A 17,608-nucleotide genomic window follows, 5' to 3' on the forward strand; every position below is an offset into this window, starting at 1 on the left:
GCCTCCCTCTGCCTTCCCCCGCCACTTAAACCTCCCGCACATCCCCCAGATTTAGGCATAATACCCGCTAATTGCAAAACCTCTACTGACAGGAGGGATGCTCTGTAGAGGGAAGACAAGGATTAATATAGCTGGGGATATAAGAAATTAATTAGTTTCAGACAGACAATGTTGGCACCTCCAGTCAGCCTGATTTATTTCCACGGCTGGTCTATTTTTGGCAAACTGAGAATGTTTGGCTAAATATAAGAAGAGAAATAGCTGGAACGGGTGGCAAAGCTGCTGCTAAATACATAACGCCACCGGGGTGACGGAGGCTGAAATTCCCGAGGCGTTCGGGTCCCGGGCGCGCCCCCGGTCCCACGAGAGCCCGCAGGACAGCGGGAAGCGCCGCGGGGGGCACGGGGCGCCGGGGCGGGATCCGTGCGGGGGGTGCGCGCCCCCCGCCCGCAGCGCCCCCCGCCCGCAGCCCCCGCCGCGCTCCCGGCCGTCCCGGCGCGGCCCCGCCGGGGCTCCTTATCCCGGGGCTGCGGCGGGGAGGAGCCAGCGCCGCACCGAGCGGAGCGCCGGCACCGCGCCGGGTCCCGCACCGCGCCCGCACCGCTCCAGCCCCTTCCGGCGGCAGCACCGGCCCCGCTTCTCCCCCGGCAGCGGCAGCGGCGCCGCGCCCGCCCCGTGCCCGGTGCGGCCCCGCAGCACCGCCCCTGCCCTGCCCGGGACCCGGCGTGGCGGCGGCAGGAAGGAGGAAGGAGGGAGAGCGACCTGCGCGGCGGCCGGTGAGTGCGGGCTGCGCACCGCGGCGGGCCGGGACCCCCGCCGGGACCCCCGCCGCCTTTGGGACGCTTTGGGCAGGAGTGCCCGGGGAGGGGATGGCTGAAGTTGGACGGGCGGCGAGGGAGGGCTCAGCTCTGCGCCAAGCACAGCGAGAAATAATACCTGCCTGCGCCCCGGCGGAGGAGATCCCTGCGCCTGCTTTGCTCCTAAACGTAGTTCAGGGAGCCCTGGGCAGTCCTTCGCTCGCTGCTGACTTCTCCAGCACCAGACACCCCGGCATGGTCTCCCTGTGAAGGACCTGCAGGGGGTCTTCTGTCTGCAGTGTGAAAGTTGGGGGGCTTGCAGGGGGGCTGACACGCGGGGTCGGTCTGTCTGGGGGGTTTCCCCTGCTCAGGCTGGAGTCCTGCTGCTGGATGGCCGGCAGCATGGCATTCTCCTTGCGCTGCGTTTTTGCAGCTGGCTGTATCAGCTGCATCTCTCCCAACACGCCTGTTGCTCCGACAGTTTCCCAGGGGCGTGAAGAACTCACCCCAGAGAACACCTGTCCTGGCAGGGAGCTCCCCAGGCCGCCCGCGGAGAGCTGCTCTCCCTGCCGCCCCAGCACTAGCTCCTGCCCAGCCGGGCTTTAATAACTTGGCTCTTCTCTCCATGAAAACAAACCGGGATGAGCATGCTGGCTGGTGGGCACAATGGTGGCATTAGCTGTGAAAAGAAGAAAAGCATCAGGGTCAGGCCTGGGGCTGCTGGCGTTGGGTTTTTTAGTGCTCAGCATCAAGCGAATGAATGGTGCGATGTGTGCGTGCTGAGGATCGGAGAAGGCGCCTGGAGGGGAAGCGCTTTGCTCAGGCGGCAGGCAGAAAGTTAGTGCCTCTGGATGAGATCTGTGAAAGGGCAAGTGCCTTCGGACAGGACCTTCTTCCTGCAAGGAAACAGGATTAATTTCCTCCTCAGTGGTAATGGGGCAGCGTGTAGATCTGCAACATGTGCTAACACACAGAGCTGAAATGTGGTGAACGCAAGCAGAGTCTTGTTTTCCAGCCTCACGAGGCATTGACAGGGCATCTGGGTCACCCCGTCTGTGGAGAGGTCACGAAAACCAGTTCCCACGATCCTGAAAAGATTCCCTTTATGCAGGCACCAGCCCATTAGATAATTGGTCAGTTGGTGTCAGCGGGAACACATCAGTGGTGGCGCGCTGAGATCCCAAATTGCTTTTGTAGTCGAGAGCATCCTCTCCTCCCTGGAGAAGGTACAAGTACGTCGATGGGATGTGACATGATGTGTCCAAGAGCCTGACGTAAAGAAGGAGCAGAGGCAGGAACAGAAGGGAGGGCACCTGGTTCACCAGCTGGCACCTTGCCCGTGAAACTTCATCTCTGTGTGTATATCTGAGGCATTCCACTCGCTGTTTACTGGTTTTCAGACTCTCTTTGTCATGTCAGGGGACTTCTGTGCAAGTTTCGGTGCCCGTTCTCTGGGTGGGACCACTTTGGACGATAGATTTCATAAATTTGTTTCCAAGGGCCCAGACTTATTCACTAATGCAGGAACGTATTGGGACCTTGTCCAGATGAGGGCAATTAGTAAATGACCAGTGGAACAACCTCTCCAGCAATGGCTGGGAGTTCCTCCTGTCTTATCCTGCTTGGAAAAGAGAGGAAATTTTGTAACTCAAGAGCAGGACTCTCGAGATCTGACCCTGTCCCTGGCCTTGCTATGGATTCTGTCTGACCTTGGACATGCCACCGTATCCCCATGTCTGAGTTCCCCCATCTGTTAACACTTGACCTTGCTTTGTTCTCTGAGATTTGCTCCCTGAGATCTATAGAGCTTTGGGATGCTGGCAGAGATAGGCGTGGAAGCACGAAAATCCTTGTCTCAATGCTGTGAGGGCCCCTTTCACTAAACAAGCAGTCTTTGTGGTCCCCTGAATGGACCCTTCAGACAGGCTTCACTGGCAAGCGAGTGACAAAGAGCGAAGTGATGGTGTCACGTATTTGTATGTTACAGGTGACTGAAATGCAGCTGACATGCCCGGCTGCCTTTTACTGGCTTCCAAACTAGCTGCTTTAAATCTTTAGCTGCTGCCTTGCGTGTGCATTTATTGCCATTGTTGCCGTCTCGTTTATCACAGGCACGGGCTGGGGTTCAGCCCTGCTGTGCCAAGAGCACGGGGGCAGGAGGAGACCGTTTTTACCTTCTGCTGCTGGCACGGTAGCTAGGCAAGATAGATGAAGGCAGCTGCATTTTGCGTACGGGAAGGTGAAGAGACAAAATGGCTTTTTCAGGGTGCTACAGGGAGCCTGTAGCCTGTGGTCGCGCGGGGAGTTGAGTTTTGACCTCCCAAGTCCATGAGGATCCCTCAGTTCTCTCTGTCCTGCGCCCTGCCACTTGGTGAGACGGGAACCTGTATATATGCACTTTCCCTATGTCCTGTATGCATTAAAATATCCACATTGCAGTTTCCACTGGGACCATCCCCTTGGTCTGGCCTTGTGGAGAGAAATGAATGTTTGGTCAATCCTTGTAAACCCTGAGACATTCCTCTGGCTTCCATACAGACCTGAGGTTTGGGCCAGGAGGTCTGAGAATTTCCAGAAAATCTGGGACACATGTTTGGAGTCATGTCCAAATAGTAGTAAGAGTTTCCAGGAGAGTTTATATTCAATAAGAGCCTCCCAAACTCTCCGTCCATGCTCAGGGAAATTGAGGCAAACTTAAAGCAGTTTCTCCAGGCAACAGGACAGGGGGTCTTGACTCTGGGACCAGCTACAGAACTCAGAAAATATCCCAACCCAACCTGGCGTGAGTTCCGCTCTGCATAATTAGCGTACTGAAACCCTGAAAGCTCAGCTCTGCTCCATGACATGGCCTCAGTTTACATCTTTACAGGTAGAAAAACAATAGAAGGTCTCTATTTAAAAAAGGCCCTTCAACTGCTTTCAGCAAACTTTGTCCATGCAAAGGTTCAACCTGCTGGGTTTGCTTTTCTCTAAATTCACTTGCTTCTGCTGTTTGTAAAGGGAAAACTGATAGCAGAAGCAACCTGTTGATTAATGTAGATGCGAAAGCCCAGATTACAATCTGGTGAACAATTAACTTTGCAGAGTCGATCTGTAAGCAGAGGGAGCATCTTTTGCTCTCTCTTTACGTTTCTAATCAAGATTTCTTTTCAGGTAGCATTTTGCCTGCAGCCAGTGTTGCTCATCAGCTTGTTTGCTCATTGCTCACAATCTTAGCTTGTATCTTTGTCGAGGCAGCCTGGCTGGAAAAGAAGCTGGTGTGAAATTATTTTCAAGCCACAGAGCAGAACTAGCAAGGCTTGAGAGATGGCTGGGGTTCATCTGGGCTTCTGACACTGCTGCAATCTCTCATTTGTCTTGTTCTTTCTTTGCCTCCCTCCTTTCGTGCCTCTTATTCTTGCTGTATCTCCAATCACAACTTGAGATCTGTATTCTCTTGCCTTCTGGGTTTGCTTGCTGTTTTAGGAATGAGCTCCAAGCCACCACAATTAAGGCTAGATTTTTGCAGGCAGGCTAGGCACACCGCGTTCCCGCTGCAAAATATCCACATATATTCAGCACAGCGTGCCTGCCCACTGGGCTGATTTCTGTTGAAAATCTGACCATTTCTTTTCACACCTGAGCAGCAGCTGGGCTCTTGTTAAAATTCTCACTCGTGCTAAATCCATAATGCACCACAGTTTCGAGTGCAGGCAAGACCTGCGGGAATACAGCTTGTGAAGTGGAAGGATGCTCAAGGCTTTGGGGCACTTGCTTCAGAGAGTTGGATTCAGATGCCAGCACCAGCTCTTCTGGTTTTGCTTGTGGCTTTTCTGCGCTCCTGTCTTACGTCAGGTACTGTCCCTGCCATGCCAGGGTGCTGGGAGGATAAATAACTCTTAAAAGTGTTCACACGGTGGAACAGAGGGGTGTTTGACCTGCTATTTTCAAAGATGGATGCTCATTGCTTTTTGGGAACCAGGCCTTCCAGAGCAGCTCAGGTGGAGACATTTCAGAACATCTCAGGCTGTGCACAGACAGGCTGGATCAGACGCTGACCCGCTGTGAGCCTGGTCATTTTGGAGCAGGGACAATCTCTTACTGCTGCCTTTTGCACGGCGATCCTCAGTCTCTGAGGCCAGCAGGCACTACCGTAACAAAACCAAATCATTTGAGTAGCAGATCCTGATACAGAGCTGTCAGTGCCCGGTGCCAGTCACCTCTGCCAGCCAGCATTGCAGGAACACATGGTATCATCAGAGCCGTTACCGCTTGTGATGCGCAGAGGAGGAAGCAAACAGGATGGTGTGGTGTTGGGTTTACTGCCCTGCCGTTATTGCACAAGGAAGGGAAAGTGCACAGCTTCTGTGTGCACCTGGAAGGACGAGTGCTGCTAATGAAGACACTTCATTGCCAGTTAATGGTGCATTCAATCCAGTTATTTTGTGACTTTCTCAGTTTTGTTAATTACACCCAAACAATCCACCCTCGCGCCACCCGTGAGCTAGTGCCATCATCTTCATTTATCAGGTGGGAAACTGAGGCAAGGAGCGTATTCCTGGTGTTAGCAAGCTTCTGTCACTGGTGGCACTGGATCTTAAACCTGAGGTCTGAGACTCTCTCCAACATGTGCTGTTTTGTGCTGTTTGTAGCCCGTCTCTTGCTGTGGTTGGGGGTGACGTGAATTTTACTTGTCTTGTGGGCACCCTTTCAGTTTTGGCTCGTGCCTTGCCATGTGGTAATGTTTTTATTACTGAAGACTTCTACGTGAACCCTCTTCCCCTCTTTCATCCCCAACCTCTGAAATGCTCAGCTGTTTCCTTCAAAACAACGCAAATTTCCCCAGCTGGGGGCTCTGGGGTGGGACGGGAGGCTGGGTTTGACCAGTTTCCTGGGGTGCTGCTGTTCTTTTGGTGACTTTTAATTGAATTGCTAAATTAAAAGGGAGAGGCTGTTGAAGCTGGCCATAAACACTGAAACCTCTGAAGAAATCAGAATGTGCCTTTTTTGGGAAGCAGAAACATTCCAAACGTTCCGTTTATTTCTGTTATTTCTCTATTTTGATTTAAATAGTTTTACTCGGTCTATTTGATTATTTGGGAAGTGTTAATGTGCTGGTCACTCGGGGGTTAGGATTCATGATCCCAGTTAGATTTAGCTGCAATCTCCCCCCGGGCTGTTGCTTTTTCTGCACACCCACTTTTCCCCAGCATTGCCCACACTTGAAGCTGTATCTTTTTTTAGTTGCTAAATCTGACAAGGTTTATGAACGGGAGCTTTAACTCTGTGTTTGTGAACATGCACAGGCATATAAATTCATCAGTGTTGGATTTTTTCTGTATTCCAGCATGGAACATCACCTGGAGCTTGGTTTTACGCCTTCTAGCATGCCTTGAATTATTTGGTGGAAAGCCTCTTAGGCTGGCAGCTCATGTACCAAGCCTGTGCTGCAGCATGTGCTGCTAATTTATAGATACCTAAAGATGCAACCAGGGACCTATGGAGATCTTCAGTAGCACTTTGGGTTGGGTTTGTGTTTTTTTTTTTTTAATTTATTTTGGGTTCTAAAAATCTGGTTTGAAGAGTATAATAGCAGCTGAAGCGATCGCTTTTCACCCAGAAAACGCATCCTGCTATTGTATCTGCCCCTGTTGGTAGGTGGGTTAAATCCTACTTTCTGCCTTACTTTACCAGATTCTCAAGTGGTGTAAATCAGCATTGCTTGGCTGAAGTCAGCAGCCCCATACACGGCAGTTTTGTCACCAGCCAAGGCTGTGAGTGCCACAGATCCTCTCTAGTTTTGTAGTAGGATCTCTTCTGTAATGTGTGCTTGTCTCATCTCTGCTGCCACCCAAGAAAACACAGAGAACTAGAAACTGCCACTCATTTCTGCTGTACCAGCATCGCCAGTGGCCTGCTAGAGAGCTTCAGAAATTCAAGATCCAGTCCTGATACAGTAGATCTGGGCAGCAGCGATCTGTAAATGACAGACCACAGGACGAGGTGCTGCGGTAGTGATCTGGAGGTAGGATCCAGGGCGAGATCTCCTGGAGTTTTCCTGGCCGTGCCGTTGGCTCGCTGTTTGACCTTGGGCTAGTCCCATCCCGTCTCTGCAATTCTGTACTTCCCATCTTGGAACTGGGGGGATAATAGCCAAATTCACAGCTAGGCTGAAGTACGGTTGGTCTTCGTGAGATGCTTGGCTATCCTTGAGCGAACAGCGATCACAGAAGGGCGAGGAACTGATTCTGTGTTACTGTAGGCACAATAACCTTCCTGGCATCTGTTCTCCATGCCTCAGATTGGAGCAGCAATTGAAGCGCAAGGGGGAAGAAGCAGTAAGGAAAATCTGCATTCAGCCTAAAGTGTATATTGCTCCTGCTACAGACATTCCCGAGGGTTGGTCAGCTTGTAATTATTAACCGATTACTGCACAGTAATCACCGTGCCACAGGATGCAGGAAGCACAGGCAGTCAGGAACAAACCATGTCCCACAAATAGCAGCCTTTTCTTATCTGTCCTTTGTATTTTGCTCGTCATGGTGGTATCTGACTACAGCCCTGCCCATCAGGCTCGCAGTCAGCCTGTGGCCGGACACCTCTGCGTGCTGTTTGCTTTTCGTGCTTGCAGTTAGGGGACTGAAGGCCAGTGTTAGCCCAGAACAGGGAACAGCTACATCCCGAACTGTGGCTGTGAGGAGGACCTCTTTTGCAGGTCTGCCAATGTTCCCTGTCCTGCTTGAAGAAGACCACATCTAGGGGCGAGCCTTTGGAGCCCTCGCAATCTGCCCCTACAATAAAGGCATTGAGATTGGGTGTTTCCTGAGCAAGGCACTGGCCAGAGGAGGTGAATTAGAAAGTCTGGAGACTGAAAGCCTCTGTTTGTCCCGGGAGCAGGTTCGGCACAAGCGAGGAGCTGATCTGCCGGCAGTGCCAGACTGGAGTGCCACGGGCTGCAGGCGCCTCCAGCGCAGGATGCGATGGGGTTGGTCCCCATGGCCCACCAGGGATGGGTGTGCTGAGCAGAGCTGCATGTCATTAGGGGTCTGTGGGAGCTGGGGGACAGCGCAAAGCCCACGTCACCCCTCACAGCAGCTTCAGACAGAGCAGGGAAAGAACCTGTGCAGTGCCTTAGTACGTCAGCTGGCATATTTTCTTTTTCGAGGAAGAACTGGAATCTGAAATGCTGCCCAGTGCAGAGGAAACCTCCGCGGGGCCAAGTCTCACTGTAGGCTTGTGTGGTCGAGGCAAGAAACCTCTAAGGGATACCTCAGACTGCCCTGGTCAGAGGAGCCGAGGGGTTTGTTTTTCTGCCGGTTTGGTTTTGGATTCAAGGCAGAAAACTTCTCTGACGTGGGTCTGAGGTGGGGGAGGATGGGCTGTTGGGGCCATCAGACATCATCGTCAGCATCGAGAGCTGCTGCTATGCCTGTAGCTGGAGACAGGGACACAGGGACCTGAAGCTGCCGGAGTGGTAGCATGAGCCCCGCAGCCCTTGCATTGACCAGGCACCTCAGAGCCATTTCTGCTCTTTGGAAAGCTCTGGAAAGGCTGCGGATGGTCTGGTGGCACCTGGGCTTTTAGACAGGGATTTGCAAACACCACTTGCAGTGTAAATCGGTGCGTGTGGGACAGAGAAGCAACATTTGCTGCCTGGGAGTCTGAGGAGGAGGCAGGACTAGTGGTTTTAATGCTCTTTTTCATCATAGCCAGGCGTTATTTTGTGTCTCGTCCAAAAGACAATTAAAAATGTAAAGAGTGCCTCTGTGTCCCCAAACTTCTCTCTCCATTAAACGAAGCATCCTACTTCGTTTAATGTAAACAAAGCACACACCTCCCAGTACCACCTTCACGTTCCTCCTTTCCACCGAGATCCTCCTGCTTTAGCAGTAGCTCTCAAAGCCCCTGGAAAGAGCAGTGGCAGCGAGGACCTTTCCCATCGCTTGTTGCTGCCCTGCCCCTGGAGAGCCATGGCTGGGGCGTGCAGAGGTGCCGTTGGATTCCTCTCAGCCGGGAGCGGGTGCTTCCTCTGTGCAGGGGGTGCAGAGAAAAGGTCCGACTGCGTAATTTTAATTCCAGGAAAACACCACACCGTATGGGGGGGAGAAGGCGTGTTTTTATAAATTACCATTAACAGCATGTGTTCTATTTAAGTACTTAATCCCTTTCAGTCCCTCCTTATTAATGATTAATTGTGCAACTAATTGCACTATGATAGTACCATTGCGAGTGCAGCTAGTTGCAGTGTGTGCAAGCAACCCCACCAGTATTAAACCAGATAAGAATTTCGGGGCGGGGGGGGGAACCTGGGCTCAACTGATGCTCTGCTGTGTGAACATAGGCCAAATCTCTCGTCTCTTTGGGTCTCAGGATTATAATCCTTTCTTATCTTGAGTGTTTCCTATGAAGCATACAGCTTATCGGCTCGCGAGGCAGGAGAGGAGCAGAATTGAATGCAACCCAGCGAGCTTTGAACAGCCCTGCTTGATGTAGTCCCTTTTCATCTCGCTTTCTGAGCTTTAAGTCTCCTTGACTCTCGTGGCCTGTTACTGAAAACCACATGGAAATACATCTGTGTTTTGATTGGGGGGGTGGGGTGTTATATTTGAAATTATTTCCAGACGTGCTTCTGATGTCTTACAAAAGGGCAGTGGACTGCAGGCTACGGGTCAATGCGTGATGCAGCCCAGCATCTATCTCTTCCTGACCGTGTCCAAGGGCTGGTGAGTCCGACCATGTGTTTTCCTGTGAGAGATCGCTCTCCCTTGCTCTCTTTCACTCTGGTTATCTCGTGCTGGGCTCTGTTATCTCCCCCAGTTCCCAGGGCTTGGGCAGAAACCATCTAGCTTGTCAAGGACGCCAGAGCTGCCGGCAGCTGTGTGGGGGACTCAACCAGTGTGCCAGGAGAGTTGTGATAGTTTTTAAAGTGTAGGGGGGAAGGTGGGTTGGGAGGGAAGAGAGAAATGGAAAAATGAGTTGTTTTTTTTTAAAAAAAGAGGTAAATACTTTAAACCCACCAAATAGACTTGCTTTGTCTGCCATTCCCATGACTGACATTGCAACTTTCAGGACCCTGAGCAGTGAGCTGGGGCTTGGTTTGGCTTGGTGAAACAGATGTTATTTACAGTTTAACAAGGAACAAGGTTTATCTAAACAGTGTGCGCTTGCCGAGTTCCCAGATATGCATGAAATGTTGCCCTCCATAGGGAAGTGAGCAGAGCTTTGCAGGCACTGAGGCGTGCTTAATCTGTTTATACATGTTTCGTCTGGGATATCTCTATTTGATAGCCGGTTGTGTCTGTGTTTGGTTTAACATGAAAATGTCATAGTCGCGGTGGTGCTTAGCTGTGGTGGGGTGAGGCTATTAGGGAGGTAGGCGTCCCCAGGCAGCGCGGAAGGATGGCTGAGGATGCCCTGCAAGCATGTGCTGCTCTCTCGGGAACAGAGGTTTCCTGGAAGGCAGCATCTCACTAGGTTTTGGATCCTGGAGAGCTTGCACCATCACAGTGCCTGGGCTGGGCTCTTGGGCAATCCCACAGCCTCCTTGTAGCATCCCTGTACTTAAGGAAAATGGTGCTGCTGGTACAAAATACCTGATAAACAGCTTTCTGAGAAGAGGAGATTCAGCACGGACATGGGACAGTCTGATGTGCAAGCACATCCGTGTCCTGGGCAGCCCAGGGGGATGGAGGTACACCAGAGGATGTCAGGAGTAAAGGGGAAGAAATGTCTCTGCATCTCAGGCTAGCCTCCTGTCTTTCTGCTCTCCCAGCTTTTTCTAAGGAAGCTGATGGATGAGGCAGGACAGTTACGGAGGAAGTTTTTGCTGTATAGGGCACATGCCCAAGCTGGTTGGCAACCCCCAGATCTCAGGAGCTGCTGTATACAAGGGGAACCCCACAGTTAATGTCGGTTGTGCTAGTCGAATCCTAAGTGGAGAAGGACTGTTTGAGAATCTGCTTCATTTGCTTTCACTACTTGCTCTCTGAGGCATTTGCTACTGTGAAAATCCCTTTTGCTGTTTGTTTCTGCATTATTCCTTCCCCACAGGTGGCCCAGACAATGTCTGGTTTTCACTGTGTTGCCCAGCCCCTGGGTCTTTGCAAAGTGGAAATGCTTCATGTGCAGAAATACGGCGTGTAGTGTTACCGGCAGCGGTATCGGCGCTGAGATCTGAGAAGCCAGGGAAGGAATGGCCGGGGCACTTGGCTCCCTTCAGATTAGGGAGAAAAACTTGAACGTTGAGAGGGGAGAGAGCGTGGGGGACAGGAGAGCAGGTGAAATCCGTCTGTGCAGGAACAGCTTGAAGAGTTTGCAGCAGCAGGGCACAAACCGTGCGTCCCCCCGGGGGAGGCAAAGTGCTCTCAGCCTTCGAGGTGCAGCATGTGCGCGGGCCAGGGGCGAGGGAGAACGATCGCTGCAGACTGCTCGTGCTGATGCAAGGGTGTCTCAAAGCCTGGCATCTACTAGGCAGCAGCACAGAGCCCTTGCCAAGTTCGCTGCCTCAAAACAGTGCTCTTATCACACTGGGATCCCTGGCAGCCACCTCTTGGCTCAGGAGGCTTTTTAAATCTTCTGCCTTCCTCCAGCCTTGACAGCAGCTTACTGGAGCAATCCTTTCTCTCATCGTGAGGATGAGGTGTGGGCTCTGGATCTGGGAAGCAAAGCCAAGCCAGAAAGATCACATGGATGCCCACCTGCACATCTCACCCCTGGCTGGGGCTCTAAGCCCCGCTGCGCTAATCGTGATAAGGAAGGGTCTGGATAAAAGATATCGCAGCGTTGCTCTTTGCATTGTGGGGGAGAGGGGGATGCCAAAAGTAATTACAGTTTGTGCTGTGCTTTGAAATCCTCTGATTCCTCAAGCGTTGGCTTGTCATGCTCCCTACCTGTGTGGCAGCTCCCTGCCTGTGTGGCTGCATTTCCCTCACATCTGAGGGAAAAATACACACACACACGTGCGCAAAGCCCTCCAAGGATGGGTGCACAACTGGTTTAAGATTAAATACCAGATTAGTGCAATCCTTGGCAGGGAAATAGACTTGTAGTGTTTGCTCACCACCTTCCTACCATGTGACTATTCCAGAGCTTTAAATAAAACAGATTTGAAACCCTGCTGCAAAGAGTTTTATGTGCCTAATGCCAAGCAGTGGTACTGCTGCTCCAGAGCGCGGTCCTGGGGAGAAACCCAGTCCGTAGCTGGTACTGTAAACTCTGCTGGAGTGGGGAGAAGTAGGTCAGGAACACCGTCCCCTTTCATTCTGGGCTTTTCCAGTTGCTGCAGAAGGATCTGTCCGAGGGCAGTGGGGGCTGGTTTAGCAGCTGTGTCAGCTCCGAGGAGCTGCTGGATCTGAACTGGGAGCTTGCTGGGGGAGGAAGGAGCATGAATCCCGTATGGTGGTGTTGTTTGTACAGTCGCTCCAGTTCCTACTCCCATTGCCAGGGCTGGGTGGCATGGGAATCCAGGTATCTACAGGTTGTGGAGCATAACTGGCAGAGGTCTCTGTTTTAAGTGTGTTCTATCTGGGTAGGACAAGGCAAGCTGGACTCCTTGCATTTCTAGTCTCCTAGAAAATGTGTGGCAAAGAGCCGAGCTCTAAATTGCTTTGAGTGCTTGTGGTGGTGCTACTTCTTATAAATGTTGTGCTTCTGTTTATATTAAAACTGTTTTCTGTTTTTTCTGGGAAATTTGGTCCTGTCAAGATCCTTTGATACCAGGGTCCCTCTGGTAAGACTTTTCATGAGGATCTGGATTTCATTTGTTCCCTTCACCTTTTTGTTGTGCACTGGTTGCTGCCCCTCTCCTTTTTTTTGCACCAGAGGTAGCTGCATTTCACAAATTCCACACGACTATCGGGTGTACAGGGTGTATTTTCTGTTTCTTTAAATACCCTCCCTGGGAATGCTTTCAGAAAGGGGACCCGGGCAGCAGGGCTGTGTGATCCCTCTGCTCAGCTGTCCCTGCGGAGCTGAGGCATCGTGATGCCAGCTGAGCTGTGATCATACCCCTGGGCAGCAGGTCAAGGCTGACTCCTGTGTCTGCCTTCCACACTGCTGAAGAAATTATTACCCCCAGTCCTCATTTCGCACTGATACCTTCCTTTCAGCCTTGATCTCACACGCCAGAAAGAGAGCCCTTGGGTGGAAGACGAAATCATGGGTCACAGGAGGAAAATTCCAGTATTTTCTGTTAAAGAGAGAGGGAAACAACCTCTCCTGGCGCCTCCTGACCACTGCAGGGAAAGTGGATCCTGGCTTTCGGTAAGCTCTTGTCTGTGCAGCAGTCGCAGGCAAGCTTGCAGCTCTGGGAGCTCTGTGTGGGCTGGGGAAAGAACAAAAGCTCTAATTTAAAAAGAAAAAAAGAAAAAAAAAAAAAGGAAAAGGAGGAAAGAAAATAGCAATTAAGAAGGCAGCAGACCCTACATACCCCATGCTGCGTGAGGGTTTGGATGACAGCATTGCACAGCTTTATCCGGCGGGATGGAGCTGCAGATGTGCTGAGGGAGAGGCTCGGTGGGACTTGGTCTCTCCTGCACCAGGGGTCTTCTCCTGTAACGTGGATCATCCTTCCCACCCCGTAGCAAAGGGAAGGGCAGGTGCTGACAGCCTCAGCCACATGTTAAACACTCCTGGGAGAGAAAGTAAGAGGCATTGTGTTACTGAGAATGACTTTCTTTGGCAGCTGGAAGCTGGCACCCTCTTCGCTGTCTCTCCCAGCCACCTGGGAACGCTGGCCACCAGCTGCGGGGATGACGGGGTCTGGTTTGTCTTTTTGGAGTGTCTTCAATTCGGCAGGTTCCATGAACACTTTCTTGGTTGTGCTTGTATATTCAAGAGCCTCTGGCACTTTTGGGGTGTGACATGACAGCCAGGTGACAGGGAGGTGATGCTGGGAGAGGGCAGCACAGGACATCAGGTCTCCAGGGGGCTCGAGAGGAGCAGGCAGGCTTTGCAGCAAGGTCCCTGTGGCAGGAATTGCCAATCTGTTTTGGGATGTGGCTTGGATTGTGTTAGTTAATTGTCAATCAACAATCAGTTGAGTGTCATAAAAGGCGAGGACCAGGCTGGCTTTTGCTAGTAATGTTCCTCTTCAGTAATTACTTGTGTTGATATTGCAGTAGCTGCTTGCTGTGCTGGAAGCTCGGTATGCACATCGTGCAATGCTTGTTGTGAAGGACATGCCCACGGTGTAATAAAAGGATGCAAGGAGAAAGTGAGTCATGGAAAAGGGGGGAGAATGTCTAAATATCACACAGCCCATCGGCAGCACCTCTGGGAGCATACCTGAGCTGTAAAGGGCTGCTGCCTCGGCAGCCCCAGCACGGCTCTTTGTTCCCAGGCATCACACTACAGCCCAGGTCTCCTGGATCATGGTCTAGCAGCGCCGTATAAGCGAGGCAGCGCTATCGTCACGATGAGCACTGCCAGCGGGACACGTGCCCTGAACTCCCGAGCGACTGTAAATTAAGTCTCAATCTTAGATAGCTGCCATAGCAAAATTGAGTATCAAAGGGAGTGTCTGTCTTGGAGCCAAAAGCGGTTGTGTTGGGCTGCAGGGGGAAAGAGTCGTGCACTTTTGCTGAGACTCATTTCCTGCTGCCTGCCCTCCTGGTGCAAACCAGCCGTGATGGATGGGTTGGAGCAGGGGATCCACTGATCTACAGCGGCTGCGAGTCTGGACCGTGCATCCGCTGAAAATGATGAACGTACCATAGAAGCACTGACACGACCACCTTCAGGGCAGCTCGGCACAGCAGACAGTGTGAGCACTGAGCTCCCACCCATGACTGGCGTGTCTGTGGTGGACAAACTGGCTATTAGCAGTCAGTTGTTGTTCCAGCTGAACACTGGACACTTTTCTCAGGTTAGCATCGGCTGAGGAATAAGTGCCTAGTGTTTTGAGGCTGCTGGAATAATGACCGTCATTTTAATGCCTTCCTTGGTGCTGCCCTGATCTCACCAAGGGCTGGGAAGAGAAGAGCCAAGTGAGAACTGCTGACTGCACCGCACAGGGCTGTGGACACAGAGAAAGGCAAAATATACAAAGGCAGAACAAACCTTCTTTGTGTGCTCTTGTTACTGGGCTCATTGTCAGGGTTGGGACAAACGAGAGTAGAAAGGCGCATCCAGCAAAACGGCTTTCCTTCCCACTGTCATCCATGCATCAAATACAGGTTATGTAGTCCCCAAAGGCTGGGCTTGCAGGAAGTTTTCCACAGCGTTCACCCTTCCCAGGCTATCTTCATGTCTGTCTGAGTGATCTGTATGTGCCCAGTGTGGCTTGTGCTTTACCTGTGTCATCGTCTCTTAACAACAACGGGCCAAAGTAATTGCAACGCTCCCACTGAGGGTTCTACACCCCACAAACCAGGCTTCTGCCTGCAAGGATCTCACAGCTGAGGAAAATACAAACAAACTGGAAGAGAGGAAGGATGCGTCATCGTTCTTGATTTATAGCTGGGGAAACTGAGGCATGCTGAGAGGGTCAGAACCGGAGCGGGAGCCAGTCTTACACATTTGCTACGGGATCATCTTTCCTCCCAAGCCTTCTCTGAACTGCAGACATGAGAAGGGAGGACAGCAGTCTCCTGGCTGCCATAATCACGTTCCTGGTGCACTGCATTTGTTGTAATCATAGAAGCCAGTAGTACAGGAGAAAAAAATCTGCAACGTGAGGATGGACCGACTCCCTGGGGACCCCAAGTTCTCTTTTCAATCACGCCTAGCACAGCCACTGCCCTGGGATGATGATCTTGCTGTTTGCTACAGGGCTCCTGTAGATTAATGGGAATTGATTGCGCTCCCTTCCCTGCAGGATCTTGGCCTCCTGGCAGGGGCTTTGCTCCCTCGGTAGCAGGGAAATGCCAGCCCCCCTGAACAGCAGGGCTGAGCGTGGCAGGAGGCAAACGTGGAGGGAGGAGAGGCCACTTGCCCTCTCCCTTTATCACTCTCACCTTTCGGGGAGAGTAATTGCTGCAAACCACTCTGTCTGATGGGCAGGACCGGCTGCCCGTCCCAGGGCTGAGCGGTATGCAGCCCCAGCTCTGCGGGGCCATGCCGGTCCTCACCGCAGCTCGGAGCAGCCTCTGTCTGTCTGAACTAATCGCCCAGGCGGCTTTGCAGCATCTGCCATGGGGAGGGAGCGGCTGGGGGCTTGTTACCCCGGGGAGGATTTCATGCCAACAGCTGAGCAGCGGGGGAGACGTTCATTTGGTGGTCAGGGGCTGATATCCTTCCCTGCCCCTCCGCCCTTGCCCTGGTAGGATTCCCAGCTGCTGCAGAAAAGTCAGCATTGCCCCTGGTGTATGTTAGGGTCATCCCTGCCCCCCTCTGTATGCCCCCTGAGGACCCGGCGGTGGCCCTGCTGAGGAAATGCAGAGTGGAGGAGGAACTCGGGTCGTGCTGGGCTCAGGGTTGCACAGGAGCGTGCGCCGTGGAGGGGCCGAAGTCTCTCCCGTCACCTGCACGCCCTGGTCTTGGCAGCTGGTGCAACTTTGCCTCGGCACACGGGCTGCACTGGTGAGCTCCTGGCGGGTCTGACTTCTGCCTCCGTGCCTTGCGATGTATTCAACTGGCGCCTCCATTGGTTTTTTGTTTAGCCCTGTAGCCACATGCGGCGTTGCATGATAGCTGCGTTTGTGGAGCAAATAAGGCTTTACAAGTGGAATTCACCATTTTTCTGATACTTGCAGGAGTGAATCAATGCCACCTAATAGCCAGAAGCATGAGCCCTAACTGCTGAATAGGACTGTTCATTTTGCCTTGTAAACACAACTGTTAATCTCTCTGGGGATAAAAAAAAAAAAAAAAAGGCTTAAAAAAAGCATACTCTTCCCTCCCAGCCCTTCTACCCTTTCAGCTGGGAAATGGGGACAGGAGTCTGTTAAAATGGTAAGAAAAAAATGGAGCCACTTATCATTTGTGAAAAGCAATGAAGTGGTTATTGCTGGAAAGCCTTGCTTCCAAGCCCGTGCAGTATGCTGAAGGAGAAAGGGGACAGTTTCATACGTTGATGATGGCTTGTCTGTGCCTAAAATACCTGTCTCCGAATTCCACAGCAGAGAGCCAGTGGGTTTTGCTGTACAAATGCAAGAGATTAATGTGGATAGTCACAGCCCAGATGCCTGTGGGAATACTTCACTGAAAAAGAGTGAGCGCAGTTATTGCTAGTGCAGCACATACAGCTTTGAATGCAGTGTTTAAAGAATCGTTAACATCTTGTCTTGATCATGTGATGAGCTTTCCTGACGGGATTCAGCTTTGGGCTCTTTGAAGTGTTTTAGCCAAGTATTTACTATCTGACAGTAAATGCAGATCATTCACACTGCTGGCTTTAATCCCTGTTCCTTGGCCAAATTCCAGCCTGAGTGATTTCATTTTTGCCTGTTGATGCCTAAATTCTTTATTGCCATTTTAGACTGCTTCTTCCCCTTCATGTCCTACCGTGCAGCGTCATGTTTCTGCATGTTGTTAATCAGCCGACTGCTTCCATCCCAGGGATGACTGCAGTTCAGGGGTTGCTGTGGTTCCCTTCAAGATCCTTCAGGTTGTAAAACAAGTGATGTCATTGCTTTGCTTAGCAAGTGTCACCTTCTCTCAGAATGTCAATAAATGCCTCCACTTCCTTTAGTACACTAAACGTGGTAGAAAACAAAAGGCAGTCGCTAGCAATTCTTCCTTTGAAATCCCTGCCAGGGGAGAGGGCTGGGCTGCTGTGTTTAGCTGTAAAAGGGAGCACCTTCTCTCAGAAGAAATGCAGCCGGAGGGTGGACAAAGCCCCCCGCACTCCGGGGTGCTGCCCAGAGCAGTGTGCAGGGAGGGGTGCCCGCCAG

General features: G+C 51.8%; 1 protein-coding gene across 2 annotated transcripts in view; it reads left to right on the plus strand.

Annotated features, from left to right (window-relative positions):
- Nucleotides 1–348: 348 nt before the first annotated feature.
- Nucleotides 349–17,608, plus strand: part of CDK18 (cyclin dependent kinase 18) — a 39,958-nt gene continuing 22,698 nt past the window's right edge. Inside the window, exon 1 of one of the 2 annotated variants that reach the window (XM_055728230.1) lies at nt 349–776. Coding sequence is in view for 1 of the 2 variants with exons in the window: in XM_027816552.2 (XP_027672353.1) it covers nt 9,456–9,499 (44 nt within the window). In the remaining variant the exon portion in view is untranslated. Of the gene's footprint in view, nt 777–9,248; nt 9,500–17,608 lie in introns of those variants that run through there. The other variant, XM_027816552.2, reaches the window with a different exon arrangement.

This window comes from Falco cherrug, chromosome 16 (genome assembly GCF_023634085.1).
Source record: "Falco cherrug isolate bFalChe1 chromosome 16, bFalChe1.pri, whole genome shotgun sequence".
Taxonomy (NCBI): Eukaryota; Metazoa; Chordata; class Aves; order Falconiformes; family Falconidae; genus Falco; species Falco cherrug.